Consider the following 27,614-nt stretch of genomic DNA (forward strand, 5'->3'; position numbering starts at 1 on the left):
ACTTTGCTTTTTATTCTCAACGTTACTGGGTCCAACCCCCGAGGAGGAATATGACACGCTCGCATATTCGCTGTAGTCCGATGCTCAGTGGAACATTTGCCAAATAAACACTATTTTTAACATGCTCGTGAGAACAAAAAAAATAAAAAATAAAAAATTAAGAGCCCCAAACCCCCCAGAAAGACGCCAAACGCATGCACCACAATTATCAAGGAAAAAAAAAAAAAAAAAAAAAAAAAAAAAAAGGCCGTAGAAAATCTCACGTAGATCTGTTTTTCTTCTTTTCCCCCCCACGGCATACCATACCAACACAACGCGCTACCGTCGGGAGTAGTCGCAAAGTCATCCCTTGGCCACTTTTCCCTTCGCCTTCCCTTTCTTCTTCGCACTTCTATCTCTCTTCTTCAGCCCCACCATCCCCGCCTTGCACAGCTCGGCGTATCTGGCATAGAACGCCTCCAATTCCTCCGGTTGTACGATCGTGGAAGCCTTCACTTTGGCGGTCTTATGGCGCCCGTTTGAAGCACGGATTAGCACCGCAGACTGGTTGGGTTGGAAAGTGGTTGTCGTGGTTGTTCTCTCTGCGGATGAGGGAGCTTCAGCGCTGGCGGTGGTTTGTGTAGTGGTTGTCGTCGTGGACCGGTCTGGTGGTGGGGCTGGAAGGAGCTTCTGAGTGAGAAAGACGGAGCCACGGAGGGAGGTGGACTGGTTGGTTAGGAGCGCTGTGAGGTGCGTGAAGAACTAATGACATGGGGTTAATTAGTTTCATAGGGTGGAAAGGGATAAAAAGGGAGAAGGGGGGGGAGAGAGAGAGTGTGTGTGTATATCTGTGTGTTCGATTCGACTCACCTCATCTTGGGACAGATGCGCAGTCATAATGGCGAGGTTGTTTGTGGGGGAGGATCAAATTGTAATGAAAGCAAGGAGCAGCTCTAGAATTATGCTAGGATTTATTGATGAACGACAGATAATGAAAATCCCTGTGATTCTCGTCGCACACTGCTGCTTGCGGAATGGGATTTGACGTCCGGGTGATTGCTGTCCTTCACTTGCGGCGGTTGATGCCGCCAAGACCAGAAATTCCGCTGTAGACGCACGGGGCCGCAGTTAAATTTCAGGAACGAAAAAACCGCTGACGCTCAATAAGTTTGTATTCGCCGTCCTTCTCGGACATAACTACGATTCTACGGCCGGTGAATACCTCTTGCAGCCATGCCACGACCGGCATATAATACAACACAGCTCCCCCGACAGCTCCGCGAAGAACTAGGCTTGAAAGATACGATCACAACCGGCGCGAGAAGCTCGAACCCTCACAGCGGATTCTCCAGAAAGGAGCGCCGGAAAGCAGAGCGATCGCGGAGGGGGCCTGGATTTCAGCAGAGAAAGGGACATAAACGCAGACAAAGGTCACAAGGCGGGGATGGGCCCGAGGACGATGTTTTTGACGAAGAATCCGGACGGAGCGAAGATGAACGCCCGGCGAAGCCGAAAACGAGAACACCCGCAGAGCCAAGGACGTTAAAATCAATATTGAAGCGGATGCAGCCCGTCGAACAGGGACACGAAGAATCAGACGTTGAAATTGACCTTGACGAAGGGGAGAACGAAGACGAAACCCCCGAAGCTGAGAACCCGCCACCCCACCCCAAGATATCGCGCTCCGTGCAAAAGAAGCTCGAAGAAGATGATGCAGAGATTGCGGCCTTAGAGAAAAAGTTGGGCCTTAAAGGGAAAAAGAAATTGCCTAAATCTTTCCTGGAAAGCGGGTTGGGCGACATCTTGGGCGAGTTGGGGTCGGATTCGGAGATAGAAGCGAAAAAGCGGAAAAGAGAGGGAGAGGAATGGCTTCAGAGGAAAAGACAAAGGTCAAAAATGATAGAGGTGGGGAATAGAGATGAGGAGGAAATTACTGGAAGTGAAGACGCGCATGAAGACGAAGAGGACTTTGACGAGATGCTAGAAGATTTTGATGACGACGACGACGACGATAGTGTTGGTGAGGGAGATAGTGAATTTCAAGGCTTTGACGACGAAGAGGAGGAGGAGGAGGAGGAGGAATCAGCTCCGCAGAAAACGAAACAGAAAGAGAACCCGTACCGCCCTCCCGTCGCTGCGAGTGACACCGCCCCAGCCAAATACATTCCCCCATCCAAAAGAATGCAATCATCCACTGAATCGGAATCTCTTTTGCGTCTACGACGCCAAATACAAGGACATTTGAATAAACTATCGGAGGCTAATATAATATCTATCCTTGGTGATATGGAGAAACTTTACCAAGACTATCCCCGCCAGAGTGTAACATCTGTCCTGATAGACATACTCTTCGGATTGGTATGCAGCGGGAGCAGCCTAAATGACACCTTTATAATTCTTCACGCGGGATTCATCGCGGCGATATATAAAGTGATCGGCATGGAATTCGGTGCTGAATTTGTGCAGAATCTCGTGCAGCGATTCGATAGCATGTACGAGGAGAAGGATAAAGGGGAGTCGAGTAGGAAAGACATGGTTAATTTGCTGTCGCTGTTGTCCCATCTCTATAATTTCCACCTCCTCGGATGCGGCTTGGTGTTTGACTATATTCGCTTATTCTTGGGAGAAATTAACGAGTTGAACACTGAGCTGCTCCTGAAGGTTGTGAGAAGTATGTTCTTCGTTCCCTATCTAATTGTAACCTATCCTAACGCTAACATATCATAGATTCCGGTCCCCAACTTCGACAGGACGATCCTTCCGCCCTCAAGGACATTGTTCTCCTAATTCAACCAGCAGTAGCGCAAATAGGAGAAGCGGCTCTTTCAGTTCGCACGAAGTTCATGATCGAAACGATCACTGACCTTAAGAATAACAAGCTGAAAAATGCCCCAGGAGCAAGCATATCGTTAGAACACCTTACAAAGATGAGAAAGATTCTGGGCTCTCTTAACTCGAGAAGTCTCAGAGCGAGCGAGCCTTTGAGGATTGGACGTGCCGATATCCAAAACTCCGACAAAAGGGGGAAATGGTGGCTTGTTGGCGCAAGTTGGAAAGCAGACTCCGCTAGCACATATACTCACAAGGCAACTGTTGACCCGAGTGCAGTTCTCCCAGATAATTTGGACAATGATCTGGGCGATAAGAAAGCCATGGATCTTGCCCAACTGGCCAGAAGCCATCGAATGAACACCGAGGTCCGGCGGTCTATTTTTGTAGCGATAATGTCTGCATCCGACTATCAGGATGCGCATGTTAGGCTGACCAAGTTGCGCTTAAAACGAAGTCAGGAGACCGAGATTCCTCAGGTTCTCGTCCATTGTGCTTCGGAGGAGGGTTCCTATAACCCATACTATACCCTCATCGCAAGGAAACTCTGCGGCGAGAGGAAGATGAAAATGGCGTTCCAATTCTCGCTCTGGGACGTATTCAAACGAATGGGCGAGAGTGGGAATATGGAGGACGATGACTTCAGCGCGGACGAAGATGAAGATCGGTCGTTGACCACGCGAGCCATTGTTAACCTTGCCAAAATGTACGGCTCATTGATAGCCGATGGAGGCCTTACGCTTGGAATTTTGAAGACACTTGACTTTTTGTATCTGCAACCCAAGACTAGGACCTTCGTTGAACTGCTGCTGATCACAACAATGCAGCAAACCCAACAAAAGTCATTACGCAAGCAGCAGAAAGCAGGCGAATCCACTCAATTTACCTTTGAAGAAAAACCGCTTGTCAACGTTTTCTTAAAAGCGCGAGATACACCGCAGGTCGTGACTGGGTTGATATATTTTATCCGCAAAGTCGTCGCGAAATCAGATGTGGTGGCCTCAAGACGGGACAAGAAATTGCTTAAATGGGGCTGCAAGCTCGCGCTGGACACGTTGAAAGTGATATCCGAAGGTGCGGGATCATGAAGATCCGCGGGTTGCATTGTTTGTATTTATCACCCGAAACCAGGCTTGTCTGAAGAGATACAATCATAACAACTATACCAACCTTCCATCGTGATCCTCCATGCGCAATAAAGAAAATAACTGATCAAGGTTAGAGATTGAGCGTGCAGACTTTTGTGCGTGTTCTGGGATTTCAACATCTTCCCTTAGCAGTAAAAAGCTATCCCAACCAGCACTCTGTCCTCCCTGATAGTCATCGTGATAATCATCCCCAACATGAATGCAATAATAGCTCGGAGCTGGGAAGAGTGGACGTTTAGCAGGGCTAGTGGCATTCAGGTACTCGCCTGCACGCTTTTGGGCAACGTCGAAAATATGCTTATTCGGCTTTTCCTTCCCAGCTTCATAACTCGTAACAATAAAATCAATATCATTTTCCTGCTTTATCGCATCATGCGTTTCATCGGCAGGGGGAAGCAAATCCCCGTTATCCGCCCACGCACTTCCGACCCGCAAGCCCATTGATCTCAAAATCGTAGGGACTCTATCATCCGAATTGGAGATAACTCCAACGACAATCCGATCCCAACAGTCTTCCCTAACTAGGTCTTGGGAAACGTTTCGGGACCTCTTCGCCTGTTTCCACAATTGCAATTTCCTGAAAAATGGCTCTGCATCATTGTACAGTTTATACGCCTCTCCCCCGAATACGGTGAACAGCGTTTCCACCAACCTATCCGGAATCTCGTCTACCGTCGTACTCCCCCCTTTGACCTGAGCGAAACACTCTCGAATGACTTTGCCCCACCATGCTTTCGGTCCGCCAAACCCAGGAGTATCTCGACCATAGTTCGGGTACTGCGCGCTGTTGCGCTTGAATGCGGTCCTGAACGCCGGCTTTACCGCATCGGCGGTTATTGTGGAAGGGATGACGCCGAGGTCTTGTGCGACATGTGTGTAGATTTCAGGTACGGGCTGCCGCGGGTGAAATATGGTGTTGAAGGCATCCAGGGTTAGGAGGAGGGTTCTGGGGTGGCGGACCGGTAGCATAGCTTTTGGGGGAAAAATGGACGTTTTGATAGGAAGGGTGGAGTGGAGCGGAGCGGAAAGTCAGCTCCTCTACAACCTCACCCACGCCAAGCGCAATCTGACTAAGCGGATTCGAGGTCGCGACGTCCTAAAGGGAATTTCAACGTGCAAAAGAGCAACAATCGGGCACGATAATACGTGATGTGATTGATATCGTCTTTATGAGCTATGCAACATGAGTTCCAAATATGTCAGTGCTTGCCGCGCTCTATGTAGGAAAAGTGGCTCACGGATTGCTTTAGACACCATCGCGAGAGGATGTCAACTCCAACAAACAGTGCACCTCCCGGGCCGAGTCCAATGAAAGACCTAATGCAACTGCACGGACGCCAAAATTCATATTTAGCTCATCTGCACAATCAGGCTTTGCGGCACAGCTCGCCGCGACTCCTCGATTTGTGTTTAGCCAGCGACAGAATAGAAGGTCTGGAGACGGAATAGATGTTAGTGACAAAGAGTCCTCGCCTGCTGCCCGGGCGCGCAAGACTATTCAAGATACGCCAAGGAACCCTGAAATTAAGATGAAGGAGGTAATTGAAGATTCTGAAGGGGAAGAGGAAGGTGATATGCTTCAAGGCATTGTGGAAACTTCTCGTAGCGGCCGTCCAGAAAATGAACCTGGAAAACCTGTGGCGGACGACGATGACGAAGAGATGCTTCTTTCCTTCTCTCCAAGTCAGCATCAGTCGAAACGTCGACGCTTATCGATATCTTCAGCAGACGACTTGGAAGTGCGGCCAGTTAGTGCCAGAGAGCTTGACCAAATCTCATCCACTTCGTCTGAATCACCACCATCGTCTCCGCAGGCGGGCCCGGCATCGCCATCAGCTGGAAATGTGGATAACCTATTGTCTACTCCATTTCAACCAACTGGTGCTACTAGTGTACCTCACCACTCTTCATCTCGCGGACCCCCGCGGTTTATGTTTAGCACACCCATATCAAGTACTCCACGGCAACCAAGTGGAAGCAATAACGCCACGACTGCTCGGACATCCACACAGCGGCCAAAACCGCGATTTGTGCTACCTCAAACGCCTTCTCGACGGCGGGAGCCAGACATTTCGGCGTTACTGACAAGCCCTATCCCGTTTCCATATGCCAAACGCCATGCTCGATCTAAATCTCGTACATTTATTCCCGGTGGTATGGCATCCGAAGTCCGAAATTGGATCCTAGACTTAGGTACAAGGAAACAAGTGTCACAAAGTCAAGCTCCTCTGCAGACGACTCAGACCCAAGCCGACCAAGGAGAAAGAGAGCAACCTTTTGATAAATACCAACTAATTGTCCAAGTTGGTGAAATTCGAACTTCAGCCCCTACTGACGTCCGTAGACAAGGTGGACAACGGCAAGGTAGACTGGGTCACCCTGCTCCATTTACCTTGATATCCCCTTCAAAAGTACAACCTCCCACTGCTTCCCAGAATAATATACTCCTTTTCGGCTCTCCCGTGTCTACTGTTCTACCTCCGATGCAGAAGCTCCAGAAAGGATACTGGGTAGGAATCCGACGAGGTCTAGTTTGGGACATGGAGATTGAGCCTTTCCACACTAGTGATGCCTCTAATAACAATGCCAACCCTAAAGAGTCCGACACCATAAGCTCTATAATAACACGGAGAACAAACGTGTGGTTGGTGAGTGTAGAATGGGATATTATACGAAAACCGGAGCCAGGTGGAAGCGGTACGTGACCGTGTAAATGATGCAGGACATTTGTTCATAGCAGCCTTCGTAATGAAATTGGTGACGAATCAGGGTCCAGCCCTGATTAATCTATTCTAACAAATTCTTGCAAAATGACCACGGCGTGGGAAAGGGTAACACAAAGCAAGTCACCGTGAGATTATTACATCTCGTGGTCTCCAGTATCATTTCATGCGCGCGTCAAGAACTAAACAGAAACAGAAAAGATATCACGATTATTCCCAGCTTGCACCTCCCAGCAATCCCACCAGTCCTTTTTCCCTCATAGCCCTATGATCCTCCATGGCTTTCTTACTTGCGACGCTCTCTCGAATCAAGTTCTTCTTTAATTGAAATTCTCGTTCCTTTTCTCTTGCCGCTGCGTAATAGTTGACAGCGCCTTTCTTGCTAACTGTGGCTCCACTAGCACCAGAACCATCAGATTTCACTACTGCAATGGAAGCTGGCGTGACAGCGCCGCCGGGCCGCGAAGAGGAGGAAGAGGAACTTGACGAATTTGTTGTAGTGCGCCGGAGAAGCAACGGTGGCGGGCGTTTGAATTCAGGGACTGTGGTCGAACTATGGAAGGCGACTTTAGACGATGAAGACGACCCAGATCCGGATCCGGGTCCAGGCCCGGCAATCGCAGACAGGGCAGCATTGGAGGATGCAGCTCTGCGTAAAGACAGGCGGTCTACTACTCTGCCACGTCGGCGGGGATTAGTGGATCGAAAAGCCTCGGGACGATCGTATGAGTCGTCTTTATTAGTAAAGCTGACTTCGTCGTCGAGAGGTATATCGGGCTGACTATCTGGTATGACTTCCACCGCATCGTGCGACCCTGACTCGCCGATAAGAGAGGATAGCTGAGCGCGGATTTCTGCCAGAGTTGACGGCTTTTTCTTTCCCGGTCTAGATGTACGACGGAGTTTAGCCGGTGGACGATTTAGCGAATCAGGTCCAGCAGCATTCAAGGGACGTTTTCGTCCATCTTGCATGCCCTCTTCACTGTTACTCTGACTATCGTCGAGTCCTTCGACGATTAATGCGCCCGTATCTGAATTCGATTCACCGTATTCATCACGGAGGAAATCAAACATATCGTCCATATCCCTATCCTCAATGGATTTCAAAAACGCTTGCTTCTTGGGGTCTTCCGCAATTTTGTTGATGTTTTCATCAGCAAGGAGGGCTTTCCGCATTTTTGCAAATTCTCGTTGCTTAGCCCGGCGACGAGCTGCGATACGCTCATCGTCAGAATCCGAGAGGTCTAATTCATCGCCCATGCCGCGTTTTCTACGAAGGGAGCCAGTGGTAATGTCTCGAAGAAGCTTGTTCACGTCTCCTTCATCCCTTTGCCGGGCATGATCACTGTGTTTCAGATTAATTAGCATGATATCTTCATCAGGGGGTACGAAGTAGGGCGTACGCATTCAGAGCAGCCAGTTCCTGCTCATCCACGATTTCTCCACTGTTATCGTTGATCATAGTTAAATCCAGCTCGTCCTCCTCACCCGAATCGTCGTCACTTGCGCCACCAAGTCCTGCATATTCATCGTCGGACTCTTCGGCAGCTTCGTCAACGACCTCTTTTGCCTTGCTTGCCTTTTTGTCGAAGGGTGTCACTGGTTTCCGAGCCGCCTTGCGCATGATATCGAATGCACTGGGCCTGACTAAAAAGCTATCTTCTGCATCTGACATTTGACGCAAAGCACCCCGTCTTAACCGCTTGCCTCCCGTTTTTGCAATGGGAGAATCATCTTTAGATACAAGCACAGTATCTATAGTCGATTTAGGCTGAGTTAAAAAGCGTTTTTGTTGATCGAAGGGCGACATCACAAATCCAACGTCCTGGCTCGGCTCTGGGATCTGTGAATACTCGCTCATTGTCTTGGCAGCTGGGGATTCAGCCACACGGACATCGTTCTGAGTAAAATCTGCAAGGAGATCAAGTGTTCCGCTGGTTTGTCCTTGACTCTCGTGGATAATTCCCTGGGAATCTGCTTCGAGGAGTTCCCCAACTTGCATGTCAAACTCTGGCATCTTGCGGAGGACGGCAAGGGAATCCTGCTCATTATCATCTTCCCGGTTATCAGCGAGAGTTGCAGCAAATGCTTGGGATAGCCCGATAAGGGGAGTTCTCTGTTGTTCAAGGCCTGGGATCACCGGTTTCACGGGCGTCTGAGTAACAAGTGCGGGCTGATCATCGTCTTCGTCGTCGGAAACGACGAATTTCGGTCGTCTTTTAGGACGTGATATTTCCATTGGTTCTTCATTTTCTGACTCCTCTTGTGAAGGCTCCCCCTCAGATTCGTCAGCTTCCGTGGCCTGATCATCCATTAATCGCCCATCTCGTGTCGGATTTCCATCCCCTAGCTCATCTTCATCGGCGAGCTCATCTTCTCTCTCAAGTTCCCCTTCGTCATTTTCATCCTCTGAATCCTCTTCGCCTTCTTCTTCATCGTCTTCATACTCGGCATCCTCACTATCGTCAAGCTCCATATCCTGTGCGTGAGCCTCCTTTTTTCTTGCGGCCTTTTCTTTGCGCGCGATTTCTTCAGCCTCTTCCCTGGCTTTCTCCATAAGGTTTTCAACGTCGTCCTCTAGACGTGCCTTCTCCTCTGCAGTTTGTATGACAATTCCCTTTGCTCGCAGCGCAGCAATTTTCTCCTCTCTTTCCTGAGCAGCTTGTTTTCTTGCCTGTCGTAGTAGCCATTCCTCGTGCTCGGCACGGGTCAACATTCTATTCTTCTTGGGAGAGGTTAATCGCGCCAATAGCTTCAGTTTTCGTAGCGAGTCGGACAATATAGAAGATTTTGCGGAGAAATTTTCAAATAGAGCTAACTTGCGCGCCTTTGCGGGCGACGTTACTATCTCGAGCTCCGAATCAGAGTCGTTCTTCTGATCTTCAGCAACATCTTGCCTCGAAAGCTGGACCCGAATCTGGCGTGAACTCGGGGGTTGCTTTGTAGACGATGATGAGATATTTTCTTTGGGGTTACTAGCACAGTTTTTGGAAATAGGAGCAGTAACCCCTGGATCGAGAGCCCCAAGTGCAACAGATAATTCTCTCTCTGGATTTCTTGCAGGTATGTCCTCTTCGGTACACATAGCGACTGGATCGGCAGCTTTAGCATCCTCTTTGCCTTCATGCACATGTGGCAAGGGTGATGTGGGAGGAGTAGAATGCTTGTCTTGTTCGACATTATCGTTGTCGGAATGGTTGACGGAGCTTGCGATCGCCGAACTTCTCGACTCTAAAGCCGAATCAGGGTTGGGGGACGATTGATAAACGTTGCACTTTTGATTAAATCGCTCGATGAAACTGTTCAATGGAAACGTCTTTTTTGTAGTCGCCTGATGCGCCAGTTGCATATTTCTGCTCATCCGTTGTGTTTCGCGGCTCATTTCCAGCAGAGCCTTCTTGCTTGCCTTCCGCGTAGGGCGCGATTGCTGCGTCAGTCTGCGAGACGATTCGTCGTCATCATCCTCTTCTACGGCATCTTCCATGTCGGATGTGAATTGCACTCTTGCATCTGCGAGTCTTTGCATCCGCTCAGCTTGTTTCTCCGCTTCCAGCCGCTCTTTTTCCTCCCTTTCCTTTCGCTTTTGGGCAACAAGGGCTTGTAGACGGGACTGATGGTGCGGGTTGACAACCTCGCTTTCGGAGCCACTGGTCTCATGCACAAGGCTGCCAATACGCTGTATGGGAGAGTCCTGGGGCACGAATAGTGGCGACGAAGCGCGATTTGACTGATCATCTCGAATGATATCGGAGTTTCGTCTCAAAAGTCGACTCCTCCGTGCAGCAGGACGGATATCTCCCGAGGAGGACTGAGAACTGTCCGAGACATTTCCTCGCTTAGCACTGTCGTTCACAAGGCTCCCCACTGGGATTACGCCGGATCCTGGAGCTGCTTGTAATCTCGCAGCCAATCTTCCTCTCGGCGCAACCGGGATATCGTCTTCATCTTCATCTTCCTCCTCGTCCAAATTTCTGACATTGATCGAATTCTTCTTTGCACTGGGGCTTTTCTCTAGCGATAAGAGGTCCAACTTCTCTCGGGAATTGCCAGCAATGCCCTCATTCTCAGAAGCTGAATCGCTATCAAACTCCGCAAGTAAAGCTTTGATCTTTCTTCCAGGCGTTAAAATGTCGGGCGAACCTCCGTCATGAGCCGTGCTATGCTGGCGCGACGCGCTGGAACGCGGTGTCGATGGGCTCGACATTCCCTGGCAATTGGATTCAAATAAGCAGTAAAGGATAGAAAATGGATGGTCTTTATATCATATCAGTAACAATGTGACGGTGGACGGAGCGCCTGCTGCGCAATATGGATTGTTGTTTTGACAACTGAGCCGTGAACGGGGTTCTTGTTGGCGCGTCGCATTGCCCGTCGCGTGCGAATTTGGCGCCAGCGCGTTGAGAATACGCGTGACGTCACTAAGCGATAAGCTTCATTTCCAGCGTTTGCAGCTTTTGCACTAGCGGCCAGCTGGGCATTATCCTCCCGAAATTCAGTGTCGCCCTCGACTCTGATGCTCTATCGGATGACCAGGGCACATAATTTGTACATTGTACGGAGTATAGTGATAGAATTAAGGCCGAGTGCTTTTTATCTGCGTCATATTTTTTTTATCGTACTTTCTAGCAATGCTCGACAGAGACGCAATAGTAATGAATGGCTGGCACCGAAAGAACAAAATACATGACTCGCAGCACCAATTTTGATCCGGGGTGGTCCCTCTGTTACCTCAGTTCGGACCAGTACGCTCACCCCGAAATGTCCATATGAACCAGATATCAAAAAATCAAGGCGTGGCGGTAGAAGAAAAAAAAAAAAAAAAAACCCGAAGTGAAACATAGGAAGTACAGTACATACGAGGACCCAGCGATGCACTTGCACCGGAACCAACCAAAGAGAGCCTGCATGTACCCAACGCCCGGACGCATCTGACCTAATGTTTTATTATGTCCGTCAACCAACGCCAAAAACAAATCTTAAACACCGCCGGGGACGCAGAGAAGTACACGCATATCAGTCCATTAAGCCATCAATGCGCATTGTAGGTGTTCATGAAATCTAGAGGCTGGAAAGGGAACTTAGATTTCGATGTCAATCTCAAAGTCCAGGGAAGCAGCAAGGATTTCATCGGCATTGGGAGCGTAACGGAGTTTCGGGATCCCAGTCTGCGGCTTGGTCTCCTTAGTAACATTGGCGTGGTTTACACCAGGAGGAGGTGTAGCCTTGTTGGGAGTATTGGCGCCAGTTGTCAGTGGAGTGACAGACCCGCTAACTTCTCCAGATTCTTGTTTCTTGGGCAAAAGACGGTTGCCACTTGCATCGTAGTGGGTTCGAGCTCGGGTCTTGACGCGGGCAAACCGGTCAGGAAGGGCTTCTCCACGGGCAACAGCTGCCTGCTGCAGTCGAGCAGCTCGTCTCTCCTCAAGCTGAGCTTTGCGCACATTTTCGGCATTTAGCTTTTGGTTTCGACGGTTGAGTTCGGCCAATCGTTCTTGCTGTGTCTTTTCGGTAGACCTAGGCTCCACGAGGGAAGTTCCAAACGCCAGTTTTGGACCGGACAAGCGGGCGATTTCTGCATCACATTCAGCAATAGCAGCTTCATCACCGGTTGCAACTGCTTCCTGACGGCGCTTTTGCAGCTGAAGACGCTGAAAGACTGCCATTTTGTTGTCGTGAGTGCCTTGGCGTTTTAGCTTTTCCTCGAGTTCCTCCTTCGAAAGGCGATAGTTGATAAGGAAGTGAATATCATCAATCTTCTTGTTCAAGACTGACTTGGTGGGCATCTTGAAGCCTTCCACGACCATGGTCTGACGATAGCGGTTGAACTCCGACTATAGATCTCAGTGTCAGTAAAGTAACTAGGGTAAGCATGTCATGGACCCTAGGACTCCATACCTCAGTAAATGGAGAGTCAGAGCAAAAAATATATGGAAACTCCTTCTTCGACTTTCCATGCTCAAGCACAGCGTACTGCTTAGTGACAAACTTCCTCCCGTTTGGACCTTCAATAGCATATGGTCTACCTTCGGCGAAATCTGGAAAATCATGTATTAGTCTATTTTGTTCAAACAGAAAAACCTCCGCAAGGCCTACCCGTGATGAGACAGAGGCGGTAAACAAGTTCGCCAGTATCTGGATGTGGGCCGACGTTGATACGAGTGTAGCAGCCAGTGATAAGCTTCTCAAAATTCGGGTAGAAGCAATATTGGGCAAAGTTGCTACGGCTAACTCGTGCACGCTCGAAGTCTCGGAATTCAGCTGGAGGATCGTCCTTGGTTGGTGAAGTAGAACGGCGAGCAGCTCCCTCATCCCATTCGACTTCGCTTTCACCATGAGCGTCAACGTCAGAGCCTTCCAGGGAGCGAGAACGTCCGTCCTTCTTCCTACTACTAGCATCACGACGGCGCTGCTCATCACGTTTTCCCTTCTGCTCCCGCTGACGTTTATAGGCTTCGATGGCATCGGATGTTTCACCGACCTTACGACCGCCTAGAGTGGTCTTCTGGCGAGCGCTCTTGCGCTGGCCTTCAGCATCGGAAGCCTTACGCTTTCTCTTCTCAGCGACCTTAGCTTCCTCCCGTTCACGCATGGCAAGGAGGCGACGAAGCGCGATATCTTGGTTGTGGCGATCAACGAGCTGAGCTCTTTCGGAAAGCAACTCTTCACGCTGAATCTCCGGCATGGCCATGATCTCTTCTTTGTCTTTGGCGGAGTAGAACAGCTTTTCGTAGGAAAAGATCGGGCCTTGATTATCTTCATCGGGAGGCGATCCCTCAGATTCGGATTCGGACATGGATGCAGAGTTCAGGGACTTGCGGGAGCGAGGAGTAGAAGAGGACCTGGACATTTTTTTGCCTGTCAGTGAGATTCACACAATTTAATGGTGTACATGGAAGGTGTGGAAATGGTGTTCAAGTGATGAAAAAGAGGAAAGAAAAAAAAAAAACATGAAAAGGACAAAGTAGCCCGTGAGCAGCGGGCAAGAAAAGGAATATGAGGGGGCGGAAAGGGAGAAAAGGGGGGGTGTGGAAAAAAAAAAATAAAAAAATAAAAAAAAGGACGAAGATAAAGCGACAGCCTGGACGCGGGGGAAAGCGAGAACACAAACAGGGGGATGTTGGTAACACTCACAGTTCGCCTTCCTCCTCTTCCTCCTCAATCCTCGCTCTTTTTCTTCGCTTGACAGGCCTTGCAACACCTTTGCGCGCCATCTCCTCGTCTTCATCCTCAGGTTGCTTTTCTTTGGAGGAGGGAGAAGGGGGAGGAGAGAGCTCCTTTGACTGAGCAGGCATGGAAGTTTCCTCATCTGATGAATCATCACCCCCTGCCAGGGCAAGGAGCTCGGCGTCTAAGTCTGCCATTGTGAAAGTGAGGATGGGTGATGTATCAAAGAACGGGTATGCAGAAGGGATGGAAGACAAAGGTGGCGGGAACTGCCAGCAGCTGGCTCAAGGCGCGCTCCAGGCGACGGATAAAATCCAGGGAGAGGGGCAGGGCAGGAGGTGAGGTGGCAATGGACGGCTGATAGGGGTTGTGGTGGTGGGAACCGGCATGCAGCAGTGCAGTCCTGGCTACTCAGGGCTGGAAGTCAAGATTCAATATATATATATATATATACGGGAGCAGAGGTGTGTGCGCCGATAAGCGGGAGGCGGCTGGGGCCCGAATAAAGGGAAAAATGGCAGCGCACAGGCGGTTTGCAGGGCTGGCAACCTTTGCCGTCGTCGTTCGTCCTGGCGTTCGTCTTTCGCGGCGTCGGTTTTGCTGGGGCGGCGGACGGCCTGCTGACTCAGCGGTCGCCGGTTGGTTTTTCCGTACCAGCCAATCGGAGGTCTCGGCGCGGAAACGGGCCTCCGAACTGCCTCTTTTGGTATGTAACTAACTCAAAAAGGTACCTTCGAACCCAAGCAGGCAGTACGGAGTACATACTGTACGTATTTCTGTCGTGTTCTACGACTCCCGCCAGGCTGATCGGCTGGCCCAACACCGGAGATGGATGTACACGCTGCTCTTCTCAGACACGCTCGCCTCGTGCGTGGCTCTGTCTGCTCCCAATGCCTCCGCACCCTCCAACCACGGGTCCGCCACAGCTCCACCACCTCCCACCGCACCGCGTCGCCCGCAGAGAAACCCAGGATGGCCCTGACGAAAGAACAGCGTGACTTTCTCGACAGCGCCCTCAGAGTCAACCAGGCTGGGGAGCTTGCGGCCACTCTGATCTACACCGCCCAGTCGCCCCCCGTGGTCCGCTCACACCCACACCTTCGACCGCTTATGAAGCACATGTATGACCAGGAGGCCGGTCACTTTGACACCTTCAACAAGCTGATAGCGAAGCATCGAGTTCGACCCACGGTCATGTACCCCATCTGGGAGGGCGTCTCGACGTTCTTGGGCTGGTCTACGGGGATAATGGGGCGAGAGGCCGCAATGGCATGCACGGAGGCCGTTGAGACCGAGATCGGGACCCATTATAATGATCAGATCCGGGTGATTCTGGAATGGTTTGCCGATGCCGAGCAGAGAGGAGAAGAAATCGATGGTGAATTGAAAGAACTGGTCTCTACGCTGAAGAGGATCCGGGATGAGGAATTGGAGCATCTGGATCATGCTGTCGAGAACGATGCGAAAGAGGCTAACCCGTACGATCCATTGGTCAACGTCATTCGTCTGGGCTGCAGGGCCGCAATCAAGATCAGCGAGAAGATATGAGTTCACACACGCATGTGCTTTTTGATGACCCAAGCTTGTATTAATATTCTGTCTCTGTTTCCTGTCCCGCATTGTAAATGGATATACCGCAATTTTTACTTAGCAAAAGCCTTAACTCTTGTTCTTGAAGTGTTCCGAAGGATGTTTTAAATGAAGTTCTTGTAGCTCTACTACCTTTTATGCGATGGGGTATTATCTTTTAAAAACAAGCAACATCGCCTTGAATCAAAGCCTTTTCTTTCTTTCTTTTTTTTTTGAAGACCATCCATCAGTTAGCCTCCGACTTCTTTTCCAAATACTTTAAGAACCCTTCCGTATGTCCCACGACCTGGTGGAAAACGTCCTCGAATCCATCATTCCCGCCATAATACGGGTCTGGCACACTCTTCCCGCCACCCACTTTCTCGCAGACACTCCCGTCGCGATTAAAGTCGCCGAACAGCCTCAACTCCGCCAGGCCGTCTGCTGCTGCTCCCTTCTTCTTGTTGTCCCTTACCACCTTCTCCTGCAGCTCTTGCAGGTCGTAGAGATTGGAATCGTCCATGGCGAAAATGTAGTCGAACTCTTTGAAATCCGCTTTATTAACCTTACGAGCGGCGTGGCGGTACTTGGTGATGTTGTGTCGCTGTAGTGTAGACATCGTACGTGGGTCCGGTGGTGAGTGGACATGATATGCGCCCGTGCCTGCGGAGTCGATGGTTTTAAATTTCAGGGACGATGTAGTGGGGAGGTTGGAGATGTGGTGCTGGAAAACAGCTTCGGCCATTGGAGAACGGCCTGTGAGATAGGAGATAGGATTGTCGGTTAGCTACATGTCCTTAGAAGCAAGCCCAGTGGGTGTGGGAGCGGGGGCGGGGTTGGACGTACAGATGTTCCCCAGGCAGACGAAGAGAACGGAAAGTTCTCTGTCGGGAGACTGCTCAGTATTGGATCCCATTATTAGTGTTATATAACTATCAATTCAGGATTTCAAGCAAGCTTTGGTATTCAACGGTTTTCGAGCAGAAAGGCGGGATTGCACGCAGATATTGATCAACTCAAAGTTAGACTTCAGGAACAAACGGCAGCCAAATCAATCGCGAACTCTCCCGTCTGCCAAGACTGTCCACCAGCCGTCCCGCTTATGGTTGGTCGCCATGGGTATTCCTTGCTGTCAGATATATGGTCGTGATCGATGACGGCTAAATGTCAATAAGGAGCCGAGTATGCTAAGCGTGGAGCAGGGCTGCTGGAGTACAAATAAGAGTCTTCACGACCACTCTGATTTCAGGCACGGACAAGCCGCATTCAAGTCTTTCGAAATCATAAATTACCGGCTTAAGGATATACAAAAATAAAAGTTTCGACCTATGTACGATACAAAATATTAAACAGTGGCATTACTTTTCTTTTTCCCTGGGGCACCCAGCGAACTGTACACGTTCGACATCATAGCTCATTTGAAGCAAGGTGGTCACCAAGCTTCACGGACACGCTCCACACGATGTTCGCCGTTGTGGCTGCTTCTTCTGTCCTCGTGCAGGACCTCAACTGAGTTGGAGACCAAGATGCCCCTCGAAGGGAGTTCAGCAGACACAGACGCCGGCGCCGCAAACGTCTCTAACTCCTGCATCTTAATGTTGCATTCCACGATTCGTTCCTCACTCCCGTTGAGTGTTAAGCCGGTGGTGAGCGTATCTGGAGGTTCACGGCGATGACGATTCCGGCTGTAAGAAGAACCACCGCCGCCGCCGCCAATGGTCTGGACGCCGGCTGGTGATTTGTAGGACTTCTTCTGAGTCGATGCCAGGGCCTTGCCGAATAGCGGGGTCAGCAAGGAGCGGATGACGGGGAATATCATCGGGAGATTGGTCGTCATCACTGCAACGAAGGCTTCACGGACGCCCCATGTGCCGGCAAGCTGGGGGCCATTGACGGGGTCCTTGGAGCGAGTCAGAGGAGCCCTGCCGAGTTTGCTACGGCAAAAAAAAAAGAGAAGACTCACGACTAAGACAAAAACACTCTTTAGAGTCGCGCAGACGAGAACAAACACACCAGCTCCGAGGACAATACTCGACGCTATTTTCTTAATCATCCTCAACCTAGATCTCCAAAGCATGGGAAGAGGGATTAATATCAAATAGATGTCAGTCAATACATTTGCCGCAAATGAGATCCATATGATTGGCTTGGACACTCCGGCCTGACAGAAGTCTAGAAAGAGAAATAGGAAAAGCCTGTCAGTTTCAGGGGACGGGCAGCGGCAAGAAAAGTACGAAGGGCTAACTGACTGCCAGGATCTGGGTAAATCTGCCAGTATCTGTGGAATGGCCGGCAAGCTGTGAAGATTGTTATTATAGCGCCAAAAAAAGTTCCGATTACAAGAGCGAATCCGATTTGAATCTGAATACGATAGCGTCGGCCAAGGCCCTCCTGTTGATCTTGTTAGTCCTTCTCTCTGGTACGGAGAAGAAAGTCGAGAGTTATCGAAGGCACGCTATGCATACCGTAAGTCGAATGTAGAACGAGAGCACCGACAACTTAAGAGCCGAGATCAAGCCCGAATATACCGTCCATCCGGCTACCTGTATTTTGGAGCCAATCACCCTAAATAGCGACTCAGGATCAGTCTATTGATGTCCCCGACCGTGTCCCTCGGTACGCTCTTCAGCTCCGCATTCACAGGACAGACACACGCACCTGAATTGGTACTCTGGATCATTGATGGACAGTGCAGCCCTTTCAGCGTCCGTCAGGCTATTGTTTGCGAGGCCCTTAGCAGAATTGCCTATGCTATACCCGAGAGCCGATTGACATGCGTAGAGTATCTGCGGACATGTTTTGACGGGTAAATCAGCAACCCGGCTGAGATTGTGTGGGACAGATCAGATATTTTGGGGCACGAACAACGCCAACCCACACCAGGTAGTCGTCGGGACGAAGATTCCTGAAACCCACAGCGCTCACTCGGGCAGAAGTCCTAAGAACCGTTGCGGAAACTCCAATCGCAAAGAGCGTCCATATCTCGATGGTTGACTTGCGGAAAGCCTCTTCAGCGGCAGCCTGCGCCGCTGGATCCGGCGGTGGGCTCCTGGCCAACATCACAAGCGAATAATCATGCAAAATGAGATGTTCAGCGCATCTTACACAATACTCGGCGTGGTCGACGTGAATTGAAAAAAGGTGATGATGTGGCCTTCCATCCGCAAAGGAGTCAGGAGCAAAATTCTGAAAGTCTTTGATCAACAACAGATTTTCATATGCTCTGTTTCCACCCCTTGTAGTCTCATCTTGGAATTTGCATTCACGCAATACGAAGTAGAGTTCCTGCCACTGTGCCCCGGGGATGAAGAAAGGACCCTGGCTGCCGTCTTGTGAACTTTGAGGCAAAGGGAGTCGCTGTCACTGGCCAATCAGGGATCATCGCTGGAATGAAGAAAGTCAAATATTGGTCCAGCGATGGCTGGACACGACAGGGGTACAAAGTAAATCGAGATCGAACAATTTTAGCTTCTCACGATCCACTGGACGTGTCCCCGATGGAGCCCGAATTGCAAACTCTCGGAGGTATCTTGAAGGCGGAGATAAACTAGGGTAGGGAACAGAGGACTGGGTAATATGACAGCTCGATATTGATATCAACGGTCCTTGTCGTCGGCATGCACCAAACCACTGCATATCGGCCCCTTGTTGTTGTGGCTGGGAAGAACGACTTTGTGAGGGTTCCGGGGCCAGCGAGGATATGACAGGGTATAGATCCCTGCAGAAGGATGCAACCACGACATCCCACGCCTTGGCCGGGCCTGGCTCAATGGCAACCTACCCAATTGGATTCTACGACCATGGCACAAAACCACCGGGATTCCCAAGCTCGGGTACATATTCGGAAACTATCCCTGCAAGGGTTGCCGAAGCGGGGATGGCCCGTCCGGAAGACCAGGTCACTTCCGGCAAATAAATACATGTCGCTGCCGCGACGCTCACGTTGTAGGGCAAGGAATGCTCTATGCGGTTATGCGTCCGGGGTAGCTTGTTGAGGGATTCCTTGTGTTCTGTTATTGTTCTTCTTCTCCCGTGCCAGAATGCACTGGCTTCCGATACAAATCGCCTCGGCCCTGGCCCTGTGGGCGACAAGCTCAGCAGCTCGTGTCGTACATGAGCTTGTTGACCGCAGCCCTGTTGATGGTAGCTGTCCACAAGGACTCGGCTGGGTTGACGACGTGGAAAAGGACCTTGTGAAGAAGCTGTCGGGCGCCGCTCACATATACCTCCCAGGTTCGGGCGAGTTCGAAGCCGCATCAACACGATGGTCGGTGCTGGAGACTCCCAAAGTGAACGTCGTCGTGGTTCCAGGCACGGCAAATGACGTTGCTGAAACGGTGGGATTGTACCTTTCTTCAATATTTGATTAGGTTAATTTTTGACGATATTGCTTATCACAACAATGGCGACTTTCTAGGTGAAATTTGCAAACAAGAAGCAAGTGCCTTTCCTGGCGTACAACACAGCGCATGGCGCGCTCACGACGCTGGGGAGGATGGATTGTGGCATTGAGATTTTTATGAAGCAGCTGAGCGGTGTCAAAATTGCCAAAAATGGGCAAACAGCCAAGATAGGCGGTGGAACGTTGTCCAAGCTGGTCACTGATACGCTTTGGGCGGCTGGAAAGCAAACTGGTAAGTCTACAAGCCGAGAAAAAAGAAAGAAGGGAAAAAAAAAAAAAGAAAGAAAAGAAAAGAAAAGAAAAACCCGTGTTGACTCTGGCCCCGGGAGGGGAGGACAGTGACTGGAGCATGCGAATGTGTTAGCTACCTTGGACCCGCACTGGGAGGTGGCCACGGCTGGCTCCAGGGACACCACGGGCTTATAGCTGACCAGCTCGTTTCGATGGATGTGGTGTTGGCCAACGGGAGTTTGAGAACAATCAACCCAAAATCCGATCTCTGGTGGGGGATGAAGGGCGCCGGCCAGAACTTCGGCATCGTCACCTCGGCCACCGCAAAGATCTTTGATATCGAGCACCGCGACTGGGCCATCGAGACGCTCACCTTCAGGGGCGACAAAGTCGAGGCCATCTACCAAGCAACCAACGAGCACCTCCTCCGGGAGGGCAAGAGACGAGCCGATGTGACCAACTGGTCATACTGGCTCAACATTCCCACGGTTGACCCGAACAAAGTGAGTTAGACACGCATAACGAACTTGCAACACCCCCCCCCTCTCTCTCTTCTTCTTCTCGCTCCCTCTTTCTCTCTGCCTGAGCGAACCCTTTCCCTTACCGTCTTTCTCTTGCCTAGCCCGTCATCGTGTTCTACATCATCCAAGAAGGCGTCAAGGCCGTGGACCCCGAGATCACAGAACCTTTCCGGAAGCTCGGACCGCTTGCCATTGAACGCCTTGTAGGAACGTACAGGGACCTCGCCAGGTGGACTGGCATCGCCATCACGTCTCCGCCGTGCCAAAAGGCCGGGCTTGCCAACCCGCGATTCCCCATCTACCTGGAATCGTACAATGTTGCAGCCCAGAAGAAGGCATACGAGCTGTTCGCGTCCGAGGCGCACAGCGGTACTCCGTTTTTCAACTCGATCTTCATGTTTGAGGGCTACTCGGTGAAAAAAGTGCGGTCGATCGACAGCTCCTCGTCGGCTTTTGCCTACCGGGGGGACAGCATCCTGGCGGCACCGCTCCTCAGCTACGAGCGTGTGGGCGCGGAACGCGACGAGAAGGCTGCGACGTTGGGAACGCGACTCCGTGAGATCATCCACGGGGGAACTGGGCGAAATGAGCTCCATGCGTACGTGAACTATGCGTTTGGAGACGAGACGCCGCAGCAGTGGTTCGGAGCACAGGAGTGGCGCCAGAGCCGTCTGCGGAAACTGAAGCAGAAGTACGATCCTCAGGGGAAGTTTAGCTTTTATGGTCCGATTGCGTAAAAGTCGATCGCACCGAACATGAATGTATGCGTGTATGTACATAGCATACATACATATATATATTGAGAGGCCTCCTCCATCCAGACAGGACGTGTCTGGACAGTCGATACTAGAAGAGCCAGCGCTTAGCTGTTAGCATAACCAAGTACTTATAACTAGTTAGTTAGTAAATATAATAATTACATAGTTAATTACATTCATACATAATCGTTATTTAACCTAGCTGATGGAGCTATCGGTGAGGAGGAGACAAAAAAGCCCTCTCACTCTCACTGTCCTTGACAGTCCCACCGCGATTCAGGAAGCAGAAAGAGAGAGGACCATCTGCGTATGGGCCATGACGGCAGCGGAGATTGGTGAGACGGCGAAAAGGGCGAAAGCGCGGGCGATGCGACTTGGCACTCCAGGGAGCAGGTGGAATGGCTGCAGGAAGCGGGAACGCGGCCAATGAGGAGGTTGACGGCGGGCGACGTTCAGCTGGCGGCGGGTAAGGTTTCTGGCTGTGTCGTTCGAGACACGTTGCGGGCGGTCAAAAGGAGGGTGTGTGTGTGTGTGTGTGTGTGTGTGTGTGTGTGTGTAAAGCGAGGTTCACAGCCAATTGCCCAATGGCAGCGGACGAGTCGGTCGTGAGCCGCTGTGGGAGAGTTTGTGCTGCGAACCCGGAGAGGATCGGGCGATGAACCGTGGAAGCGGACGGGCAAACACGAGCCCAGTTTCCCCAGAACCCATTTTTTTTTTTTTTTTTTGTCTCTTCCAGTCGTTCGTCGTCGTCGTCAAACTGGCCCACGACGACTCCGTCCTCCGGATGCTTGTTCGCAGCGTGGCTGGTTGGCGCCGAGACGAAAGCTCAGCCACGCGTGCTTGGCGTGCAGCGCCTCGCCGTGAAGCTTTGCCTGAAGCCCATCGCGAGTCTCTCTCTCTGCTTGAAGAACAATCTCTCTTCTCTCTCTCTCTCTCTCTCTCTCTTTCTTTTGCTCTTCTTTTTTGCTGCCTGCTTCTCTCACAGTCTCTCTCTTTTCGCTCTCTCTCTCTGTGTGTCTGTCTATGTCTGCTACCTGTGACTCTTGTGTCTCTCCGTCTGCCCGTCTTTGCCTTTGCTGATCGTGTGATCTCCCCGTCAACCGGCCTCGCTGCGCGGGGGGGAAAAAAAAACACACACGCTCGCTCAAACGATCGATATAACACCTGCGACTCGCCTTAAATATACTCGCTCTGCTTCTGGACCACTCGTTCACCGGGGCAATCAGGCTGCCCCAGAGTCACCATGTCGTACAACAGATTGCCCAGTAAGTGCAAAACATCGCTGCTCTGTACAAGCCAAAAGACCGTCACCGGCGCGACGGCCAGGGCTGCGCTTCCTTCTTTCTCTCTCCAACGTCGCCGAACAATGTCCCTTCGTCTTGTTTTACATCTTCCTTTTGACCGTCTTTCACTCTCTAAGACCTGGCACCGCGATCTCTGCCGGAACGTAGCTAGGGTTGCTCGCAGGTAGCTCTGAAACATGAGCCTTGGCTGTCCGCGCAACCTGCTCTTGTCTCTTCCTCCGTATTGACGACGCTTTGCAAACGTCATCCCGCACTTCGTATATTGCCTCTCTCTCTCTCTCTCTCTGTGTTCCCCTCCCCTCCATCTTGAAGTCTGATTGCTTGTTTCCTTGTGTTTGCTCTCGACGATAGCAGCATCTCCGCTCGTTTCGTTTCCAACAACCACCCGCCTTCACCGACAGGCCTGCAGCAAAAGCCGATGTTTCACCTCCAGTACTGACTTCCAGTGTTTGTTTTCCCTTAGATCCTGTCGTCGACGACGACCCGGAACCCGTAATGGATCCTCAGAATCTCCATCCTCATCGCAGATCCTCCCCCGGCAGACCGCTATATCAGCTGAGCGATGATCCATACCAGCAATATGGCCATATCCCAATGCCCTCGGCCGATCGATTGTTGGACCAGCCCACGGTATGCTGCCCCGGCTTTGTGTGCCCTTGGTCTTCCCGCTTTTTTTGGGTGATGGCTCATCGTGCTTCTGATCCTCTAGTATTCTGTCGACAACATCCAAAACTCCTATGGACACAATGAGACCTTTGAAGAACATAATCCCTATCGACCCTCTCCCGGGCCACCTAGAGACTATACTCTCTCCCCTGAAGCCCACCACGACTCCTACTATAACCCTCCGTACCAACCCACCCCATCCACTGTCGATACCTACGACTTGACAAATTACCCGCAACAGTATCACGACGACCACGCCCCCATTCTACAGTCAGACAGTCCCTTTGGGGAGACCCCTCATTCAGAGACCGGAGGCTATAACGATGGCTCTGTTGCAACGCTTCCCACACCAAGCCCGGCGCCGATAAGACGATGGAAGACCGTGAAGGAGGTTCAGTTGTTTAACGGAAACTTGGTTCTTGACTGCCCGATCCCTCCCAGGCTGCTGAGCCAGGTCAACCACGCCGCGCCGCCGGAACGCGATGAATTTACGCACATGCGATACTCAGCCGCAACCTGTGATCCCGCTGATTTTTACAACGAGCGTTTCACCCTTCGCCAAAGGCTGTTTGCCAAGCCCCGACATACTGAACTGTTTATCGTCGTTACGATGTACAATGAAGATGACTTCCTCTTTGCGCGAACGATGATCGGTGTCTTCAAGAACATCGATTACATGTGCTCTCGGACAAACAGTAAGACCTGGGGCAAGGAAGCGTGGAAGAAGATTGTCGTCTGCGTCGTGAGTGACGGACGTGCAAAAATCAATCCACGGACGCGCGCCGTTCTGGCCGGTTTGGGTGTATATCAAGACGGGATTGCGAAGCAACAGGTCAACGGAAAGGACGTCACTGCCCATATCTACGAATACACAACACAGATGGGAATGGAACTGAAAGGCAACCAGGTCCTCCTCAAGCCGCGCCGAGGTATGCCGGTGCAGATGCTGTTTTGCCTGAAGGAAAAGAATCAGAAGAAAATCAATTCCCACCGTTGGTTTTTCCAGGCGTTCGGACGAGTCTTGGACCCGAATATATGCGTGCTCATCGACGCTGGTACCAAACCGGGAAAGGATTCCATCTACCATCTTTGGCGCGCCTTCGACCTGGAACCAATGTGCGGCGGTGCTTGTGGAGAGATCAAGGTTATGTTGGACCACGGCAAGAAATTGATCAATCCGCTCGTTGCCACTCAGAACTTTGAGTACAAAATGAGCAATATTCTCGACAAGCCACTGGAGTCGGCTTTTGGATTCATCTCCGTGCTCCCAGGTGCTTTTTCAGCTTACCGCTATGTGGCCCTTCAGAATGATAAGAACGGTCAAGGTCCTTTAGAAAAATACTTTGCAGGTGAGAAGATGCATGGTGCCAACGCTGGTATCTTCACTGCAAATATGTACTTGGCAGAGGATCGAATTCTCTGCTTCGAACTGGTGTCTAAGCGCAACTGCCGCTGGATCTTGCAGTACGTCAAGTCCGCTAACGGTGAAACTGACGTTCCCGATCGCATGGCGGAGTTTATTCTTCAGCGCCGGCGTTGGTTGAATGGAAGTTTCTTTGCTGCCGTCTATGCTATCACCCACTTTTACCAGATCTGGAGGAGCGATCACAGTGCCTCCAGAAAATTCATGCTGCTTATTGAATTTATCTATCAGACGATCAATATGCTGTTTGCATGGTTTGCGATCGTAAGTCGGCGACACACACACCCACCCACATACATACATACACACGAGGGCCAGGGGCAGCTAACCATTTTCAGGGTAATTTCTTCCTTGTCTTCCGCATCTTGACAACTTCCCTTGGAACCAAAGACCTTCTCGGACAGGTTGGAAACGTTTTGGGCGTTGTATTCGAGTGGCTTTATCTCGCAACCCTCGTGACGTGCTTCGTCCTGGCGTTGGGGAATCGCCCACAGGGATCGAATAAGCTTTACATGACCATGACCTGTTTCTGGGTTATTATCATGATATATCTCACGTTTGCGGCGATCTATGTAACCGTGAGGTCCATACAGCACGAGGTTGCGGATGGCAGCTTCAGCTTCTCTGCGATATTCAGTAACCTGCAATTCTTTTCGATGATTGTGTCGCTGATGTCGACGTACGTGCTCTGGCTTGTCGCTTCCATTCTGTTTTTCGATCCGTGGCATATGTTTACATCAGTAAGTTTTCATGGGCATATACTATGTAGGTCGGCCAACTAACTCTCTCGTACAGTTCCTTCAATACATCCTTCTTACTCCTACATATATCAACGTCCTCACCATTTATGCCTTCTGTAACACCCATGATATCACGTGGGGAACCAAAGGCGATGACAAGCCCGAAAAGCTTCCTTCGGCTAACCTCAAGCCCGGTGGTAAAGTTGACGTTGAGATCCCGCAAGATGACGGAGATCTCAACGCTCAGTACGACGCCGAGCTGCAGAAGTTCGCTTCCAAACCTCCAAAGGAAGTTCGAAAGACAACGGAGGAGGAGAAACAAGAAGACTACTACAAAGGATTCCGAAGTTCCGTCGTTTTGGTGTGGATCTTCTGCAATTTTGCGCTTGGTGCATTGGTCTTGAATGCCGTTGGCTTGGAGAGAATTGATGTGAACGAGTCAACTGAGACTCAGCGGAGCGCAATTTATATGGCCGTTGTGTTGTGGAGTGTTGCCGGGTTGTCACTGTTTAGGTTTATCGGGGCCATGTGGTTCTTGGTTGTTAGAATGGTGAGTCCCTACCCGAACGTCGACTTCCATTACGATTGTATAACTGACACAGGAGCTATTTAGTTCCGTGGTGTATAATCGGATTATTTCCGTTGCGACTTAGTCTACCGGCTCAAGTCGTCATGCTGAAATGTGATACCCCTTTTTCTTCGTTGGAAACATATCGTTTGTTGAGCACGGTTTACAATGATTTGACGAGTATACGGAGTACCTTTGCACGCATATTACCGGTGCACCATTGTGATATGGTTCGCTGAGCGGCGCTGGTTTGTGATATCGCATTATGGGTGTATGTGATTGTTTGGACTCCTATGTTATGTCCTGGCATGCTATAATTTCTATGAGGGCTCAGTGCCCTTCATGATGCATGTATGTATGTACAATAGAACTGTTGCTTTTTGTTCTTTGATGCTGGGGTGTTCATTTTCATTTTCAAATTACTGTATTGCGACCGATGTTATAGTCTTTTGAAGCCATGTGTGCAAATTTTCCCCGGTTGTGCAACAAGATTCCAGGGGTCGATATATCGCTTCGGTGCCTGAGGTACCTGTCACTTGGCATCACGGATTACGGTGAATTTGCATTTACATTTAGGGTTTGAAGCCTATCATCAATTGACTCCGGGATAAGCTCGAGACAGAATCCTGCTCTCCTGGAATTGGAGATGACGTCAAGAGGCTCGGAATTGCAAGCCGCCTGCGATGTAAGGCATAGGTTTTGGATGTCTGAGGAGGCGACTTGTGCCAGCTGACTCCCTACTCCACGAGCAAAGAGTTGACAGGGGCGCCATCGCGTATACCGCGCACACATCAAGCGCCATCATTCCAATCATCTTCTCTCACTAGTTCGGCAGCCAAACTAAAAAAGGAAATAAAAGGCGTCGCCCATGGCCGCCCAACGCGAATACGGCGACTCCAAGATTCCCCCATCCAAACCATCCCTCTCCACCACCGATCCCACCGGAACCCGCCTCACCACCGGCGGTGACGCTCTCAACGTCCACGGCACCCACGCTTCCGCTGGCGCCACTTCCAGCCTGTCTACTGACCCATCTGCCCCTTCCACCACGTCCACAGGCACCATGAGCGAAACTACCCGGATGGCTGGATCCGGGCAGGCGGGAGAGGGAGTAGGTGGAATTCAGAGATCTGAAGGGGGACGGGCAGCAGGGTCGAGTACGGGACCGATGGGTGCGGCGCCACCTATGAGCGCAGGGAGTCACGGGGAGAGGACAGCAGCGATGCCAGAGAGGGAAGGTGGTGTGAAAGGCTTCATGGCCGGGGTGCATGTATGGTTTTCAGATCAGGTTTTGGTTTTGTATGCTTGCTGAAGGCGTGCTGACATGTTGGCTCATTTGAATAGGGGGCAGGTGAGCAGATTCGTGGTAAGGCAGGGGAGGTGGTTGATCGAATGGCACATGATGAAGAAGGTATAGCAAAGGACCGGGAGATTCAGATGCAGGGAAGGGAGGAAATGGAGACAGGCAGGTTTAGCCAGGCGACAAAGGAGAGGGAATGGGGGAACCAGGAAACCGGGAGGAAGAAAGTTTGATATCCATGTTGGATTCATGATTGGCTGGTGTGCTCTCTCGGGCCTTGACCAAAAAG

At 50.8% G+C, this 27,614-nt stretch overlaps 12 protein-coding genes across 12 annotated transcripts; 6 read left to right on the forward strand and 6 right to left on the reverse strand.

The window, feature by feature from the left end:
* Window positions 1-91: 91 nt before the first annotated feature.
* CIMG_05589 (signal recognition particle subunit SRP14) lies at window positions 92-1,021 on the reverse strand. Its single transcript, XM_001246147.2, has 2 exons — window positions 850-1,021; window positions 92-741 (listed from the first exon to the last, which is right to left on the reverse strand). The coding sequence occupies exons 1-2, from the start codon at window positions 874-876 to the stop codon at window positions 343-345; spliced, it is 426 nt and encodes a 141-aa protein (XP_001246148.1). The 5' UTR covers window positions 877-1,021; the 3' UTR covers window positions 92-342.
* A 191-nt stretch (window positions 1,022-1,212) lies between these two features.
* On the forward strand, window positions 1,213-3,896 carry CIMG_05590 (nuclear protein; the record flags this gene model as incomplete). The annotated part of the gene is made up of 2 exons (XM_001246148.1): window positions 1,213-2,650; window positions 2,707-3,896. The coding sequence occupies 2 exons, from the start codon at window positions 1,213-1,215 to the stop codon at window positions 3,894-3,896; spliced, it is 2,628 nt and encodes an 875-aa protein (XP_001246149.1).
* A 72-nt stretch (window positions 3,897-3,968) lies between these two features.
* Window positions 3,969-4,925, reverse strand: CIMG_05591 (uncharacterized protein; the record flags this gene model as incomplete). Its single annotated transcript, XM_001246149.1, has 1 exon — window positions 3,969-4,925. The coding sequence occupies one exon, from the start codon at window positions 4,923-4,925 to the stop codon at window positions 3,969-3,971; it is 957 nt and encodes a 318-aa protein (XP_001246150.1).
* Window positions 4,926-5,139: 214 nt separating this feature from the next.
* CIMG_05592 (uncharacterized protein) lies at window positions 5,140-6,661 on the forward strand (the record flags this gene model as incomplete). Its single annotated transcript, XM_001246150.2, has 2 exons — window positions 5,140-5,154; window positions 5,207-6,661. The coding sequence occupies 2 exons, from the start codon at window positions 5,140-5,142 to the stop codon at window positions 6,659-6,661; spliced, it is 1,470 nt and encodes a 489-aa protein (XP_001246151.2).
* Window positions 6,662-6,686: 25 nt separating this feature from the next.
* CIMG_05593 (mediator for replication checkpoint protein 1) lies at window positions 6,687-10,904 on the reverse strand. The gene is made up of 2 exons (XM_001246151.2): window positions 8,083-10,904; window positions 6,687-8,024 (listed from the first exon to the last, which is right to left on the reverse strand). Exons 1-2 carry the CDS (start codon window positions 10,881-10,883, stop codon window positions 6,890-6,892), a joined length of 3,936 nt encoding a protein of 1,311 aa, XP_001246152.1. The 5' UTR covers window positions 10,884-10,904; the 3' UTR covers window positions 6,687-6,889.
* A 359-nt stretch (window positions 10,905-11,263) lies between these two features.
* CIMG_05594 (RNA polymerase-associated protein RTF1) lies at window positions 11,264-14,353 on the reverse strand. Its single transcript, XM_001246152.2, has 4 exons — window positions 13,811-14,353; window positions 12,773-13,518; window positions 12,575-12,714; window positions 11,264-12,510 (listed from the first exon to the last, which is right to left on the reverse strand). Exons 1-4 carry the CDS (start codon window positions 14,038-14,040, stop codon window positions 11,758-11,760), a joined length of 1,869 nt encoding a protein of 622 aa, XP_001246153.1. The 5' UTR covers window positions 14,041-14,353; the 3' UTR covers window positions 11,264-11,757.
* A 247-nt stretch (window positions 14,354-14,600) lies between these two features.
* On the forward strand, window positions 14,601-15,642 carry CIMG_05595 (ubiquinone biosynthesis protein Coq7). The gene has a single exon (XM_001246153.2). The coding sequence runs from the start codon at window positions 14,672-14,674 to the stop codon at window positions 15,389-15,391; it is 720 nt and encodes a 239-aa protein (XP_001246154.2). The 5' UTR covers window positions 14,601-14,671; the 3' UTR covers window positions 15,392-15,642.
* On the reverse strand, window positions 15,534-16,529 carry CIMG_11575 (phosphotyrosine protein phosphatase). The gene is made up of 2 exons (XM_012358508.1): window positions 16,259-16,529; window positions 15,534-16,168 (listed from the first exon to the last, which is right to left on the reverse strand). The coding sequence occupies exons 1-2, from the start codon at window positions 16,326-16,328 to the stop codon at window positions 15,660-15,662; spliced, it is 579 nt and encodes a 192-aa protein (XP_012213931.1). The 5' UTR covers window positions 16,329-16,529; the 3' UTR covers window positions 15,534-15,659.
* Window positions 16,530-16,807: 278 nt separating this feature from the next.
* Window positions 16,808-18,694, reverse strand: CIMG_11576 (uncharacterized protein). The gene is made up of 6 exons (XM_012358509.1): window positions 18,278-18,694; window positions 18,071-18,198; window positions 17,878-17,977; window positions 17,662-17,803; window positions 17,376-17,584; window positions 16,808-17,312 (listed from the first exon to the last, which is right to left on the reverse strand). Exons 1-6 carry the CDS (start codon window positions 18,470-18,472, stop codon window positions 16,845-16,847), a joined length of 1,242 nt encoding a protein of 413 aa, XP_012213932.1. The 5' UTR covers window positions 18,473-18,694; the 3' UTR covers window positions 16,808-16,844.
* A 680-nt stretch (window positions 18,695-19,374) lies between these two features.
* On the forward strand, window positions 19,375-21,507 carry CIMG_05597 (FAD-dependent oxygenase). Its single transcript, XM_001246155.2, has 4 exons — window positions 19,375-19,749; window positions 19,830-20,046; window positions 20,154-20,548; window positions 20,668-21,507. Exons 1-4 carry the CDS (start codon window positions 19,453-19,455, stop codon window positions 21,301-21,303), a joined length of 1,545 nt encoding a protein of 514 aa, XP_001246156.2. The 5' UTR covers window positions 19,375-19,452; the 3' UTR covers window positions 21,304-21,507.
* Window positions 21,508-22,344: 837 nt separating this feature from the next.
* On the forward strand, window positions 22,345-26,085 carry CIMG_05598 (chitin synthase C; the record flags this gene model as incomplete). Its single annotated transcript, XM_001246156.2, has 6 exons — window positions 22,345-22,589; window positions 23,092-23,258; window positions 23,338-24,981; window positions 25,056-25,457; window positions 25,513-26,007; window positions 26,071-26,085. The coding sequence occupies exons 1-6, from the start codon at window positions 22,568-22,570 to the stop codon at window positions 26,083-26,085; spliced, it is 2,745 nt and encodes a 914-aa protein (XP_001246157.1). The 5' UTR covers window positions 22,345-22,567.
* An 808-nt stretch (window positions 26,086-26,893) lies between these two features.
* Window positions 26,894-27,558, forward strand: CIMG_05599 (uncharacterized protein; the record flags this gene model as incomplete). Its single annotated transcript, XM_001246157.1, has 2 exons — window positions 26,894-27,295; window positions 27,370-27,558. 2 exons carry the CDS (start codon window positions 26,894-26,896, stop codon window positions 27,556-27,558), a joined length of 591 nt encoding a protein of 196 aa, XP_001246158.1.
* Between the last annotated feature and the right edge of the window lie 56 nt (window positions 27,559-27,614).

This window comes from Coccidioides immitis (assembly GCF_000149335.2).
Source record: "Coccidioides immitis RS genomic scaffold supercont3.4, whole genome shotgun sequence".
Taxonomy (NCBI): domain Eukaryota; kingdom Fungi; phylum Ascomycota; class Eurotiomycetes; order Onygenales; family Onygenaceae; genus Coccidioides; species Coccidioides immitis.

Coding starts and splice junctions, on each gene's coding strand:
- CIMG_05589 (XM_001246147.2), bottom strand. CDS start 876: ATGACTGCGCATCTGTCCCAAGATGAG. Junction 742..849: donor CGCATCTGTCCCAAGATGAG/GTGAGTCGAATC, acceptor CCATGTCATTAG/TTCTTCACGCACCTCACAGC.
- CIMG_05593 (XM_001246151.2), bottom strand. CDS start 10,883: ATGTCGAGCCCATCGACACCGCGTTCCAGCGCGTCGCGCCAGCATAGC. Junction 8,025..8,082: donor GAACTGGCTGCTCTGAATGC/GTACGCCCTACT, acceptor TCTGAAACACAG/TGATCATGCCCGGCAAAGGG.
- CIMG_05594 (XM_001246152.2), bottom strand. CDS start 14,040: ATGGCAGACTTAGACGCCGAGCTCCTTGCCCTGGCAGGGGGTGATGAT. Junction 12,715..12,772: donor CCGCCTCTGTCTCATCACGG/GTAGGCCTTGCG, acceptor ATGATTTTCCAG/ATTTCGCCGAAGGTAGACCA. Junction 12,511..12,574: donor CTGACTCTCCATTTACTGAG/GTATGGAGTCCT, acceptor TGAGATCTATAG/TCGGAGTTCAACCGCTATCG.
- CIMG_05595 (XM_001246153.2), top strand. CDS start 14,672: ATGGATGTACACGCTGCTCTTCTCAGACACGCTCGCCTCGTGCGTGGC.
- CIMG_11575 (XM_012358508.1), bottom strand. CDS start 16,328: ATGGGATCCAATACTGAGCAGTCTCCCGACAGAGAACTTTCCGTTCTC. Junction 16,169..16,258: donor CGTCTGCCTGGGGAACATCT/GTACGTCCAACC, acceptor CCTATCTCACAG/GCCGTTCTCCAATGGCCGAA.
- CIMG_11576 (XM_012358509.1), bottom strand. CDS start 18,472: ATGTTGGCCAGGAGCCCACCGCCGGATCCAGCGGCGCAGGCTGCCGCT. Junction 17,978..18,070: donor GATCCAGAGTACCAATTCAG/GTGCGTGTGTCT, acceptor GTCGCTATTTAG/GGTGATTGGCTCCAAAATAC. Junction 17,585..17,661: donor GATTTACCCAGATCCTGGCA/GTCAGTTAGCCC, acceptor TTCTCTTTCTAG/ACTTCTGTCAGGCCGGAGTG.
- CIMG_05597 (XM_001246155.2), top strand. CDS start 19,453: ATGCACTGGCTTCCGATACAAATCGCCTCGGCCCTGGCCCTGTGGGCG. Junction 19,750..19,829: donor CAAATGACGTTGCTGAAACG/GTGGGATTGTAC, acceptor GCGACTTTCTAG/GTGAAATTTGCAAACAAGAA. Junction 20,047..20,153: donor GGCGGCTGGAAAGCAAACTG/GTAAGTCTACAA, acceptor AGGGGAGGACAG/TGACTGGAGCATGCGAATGT.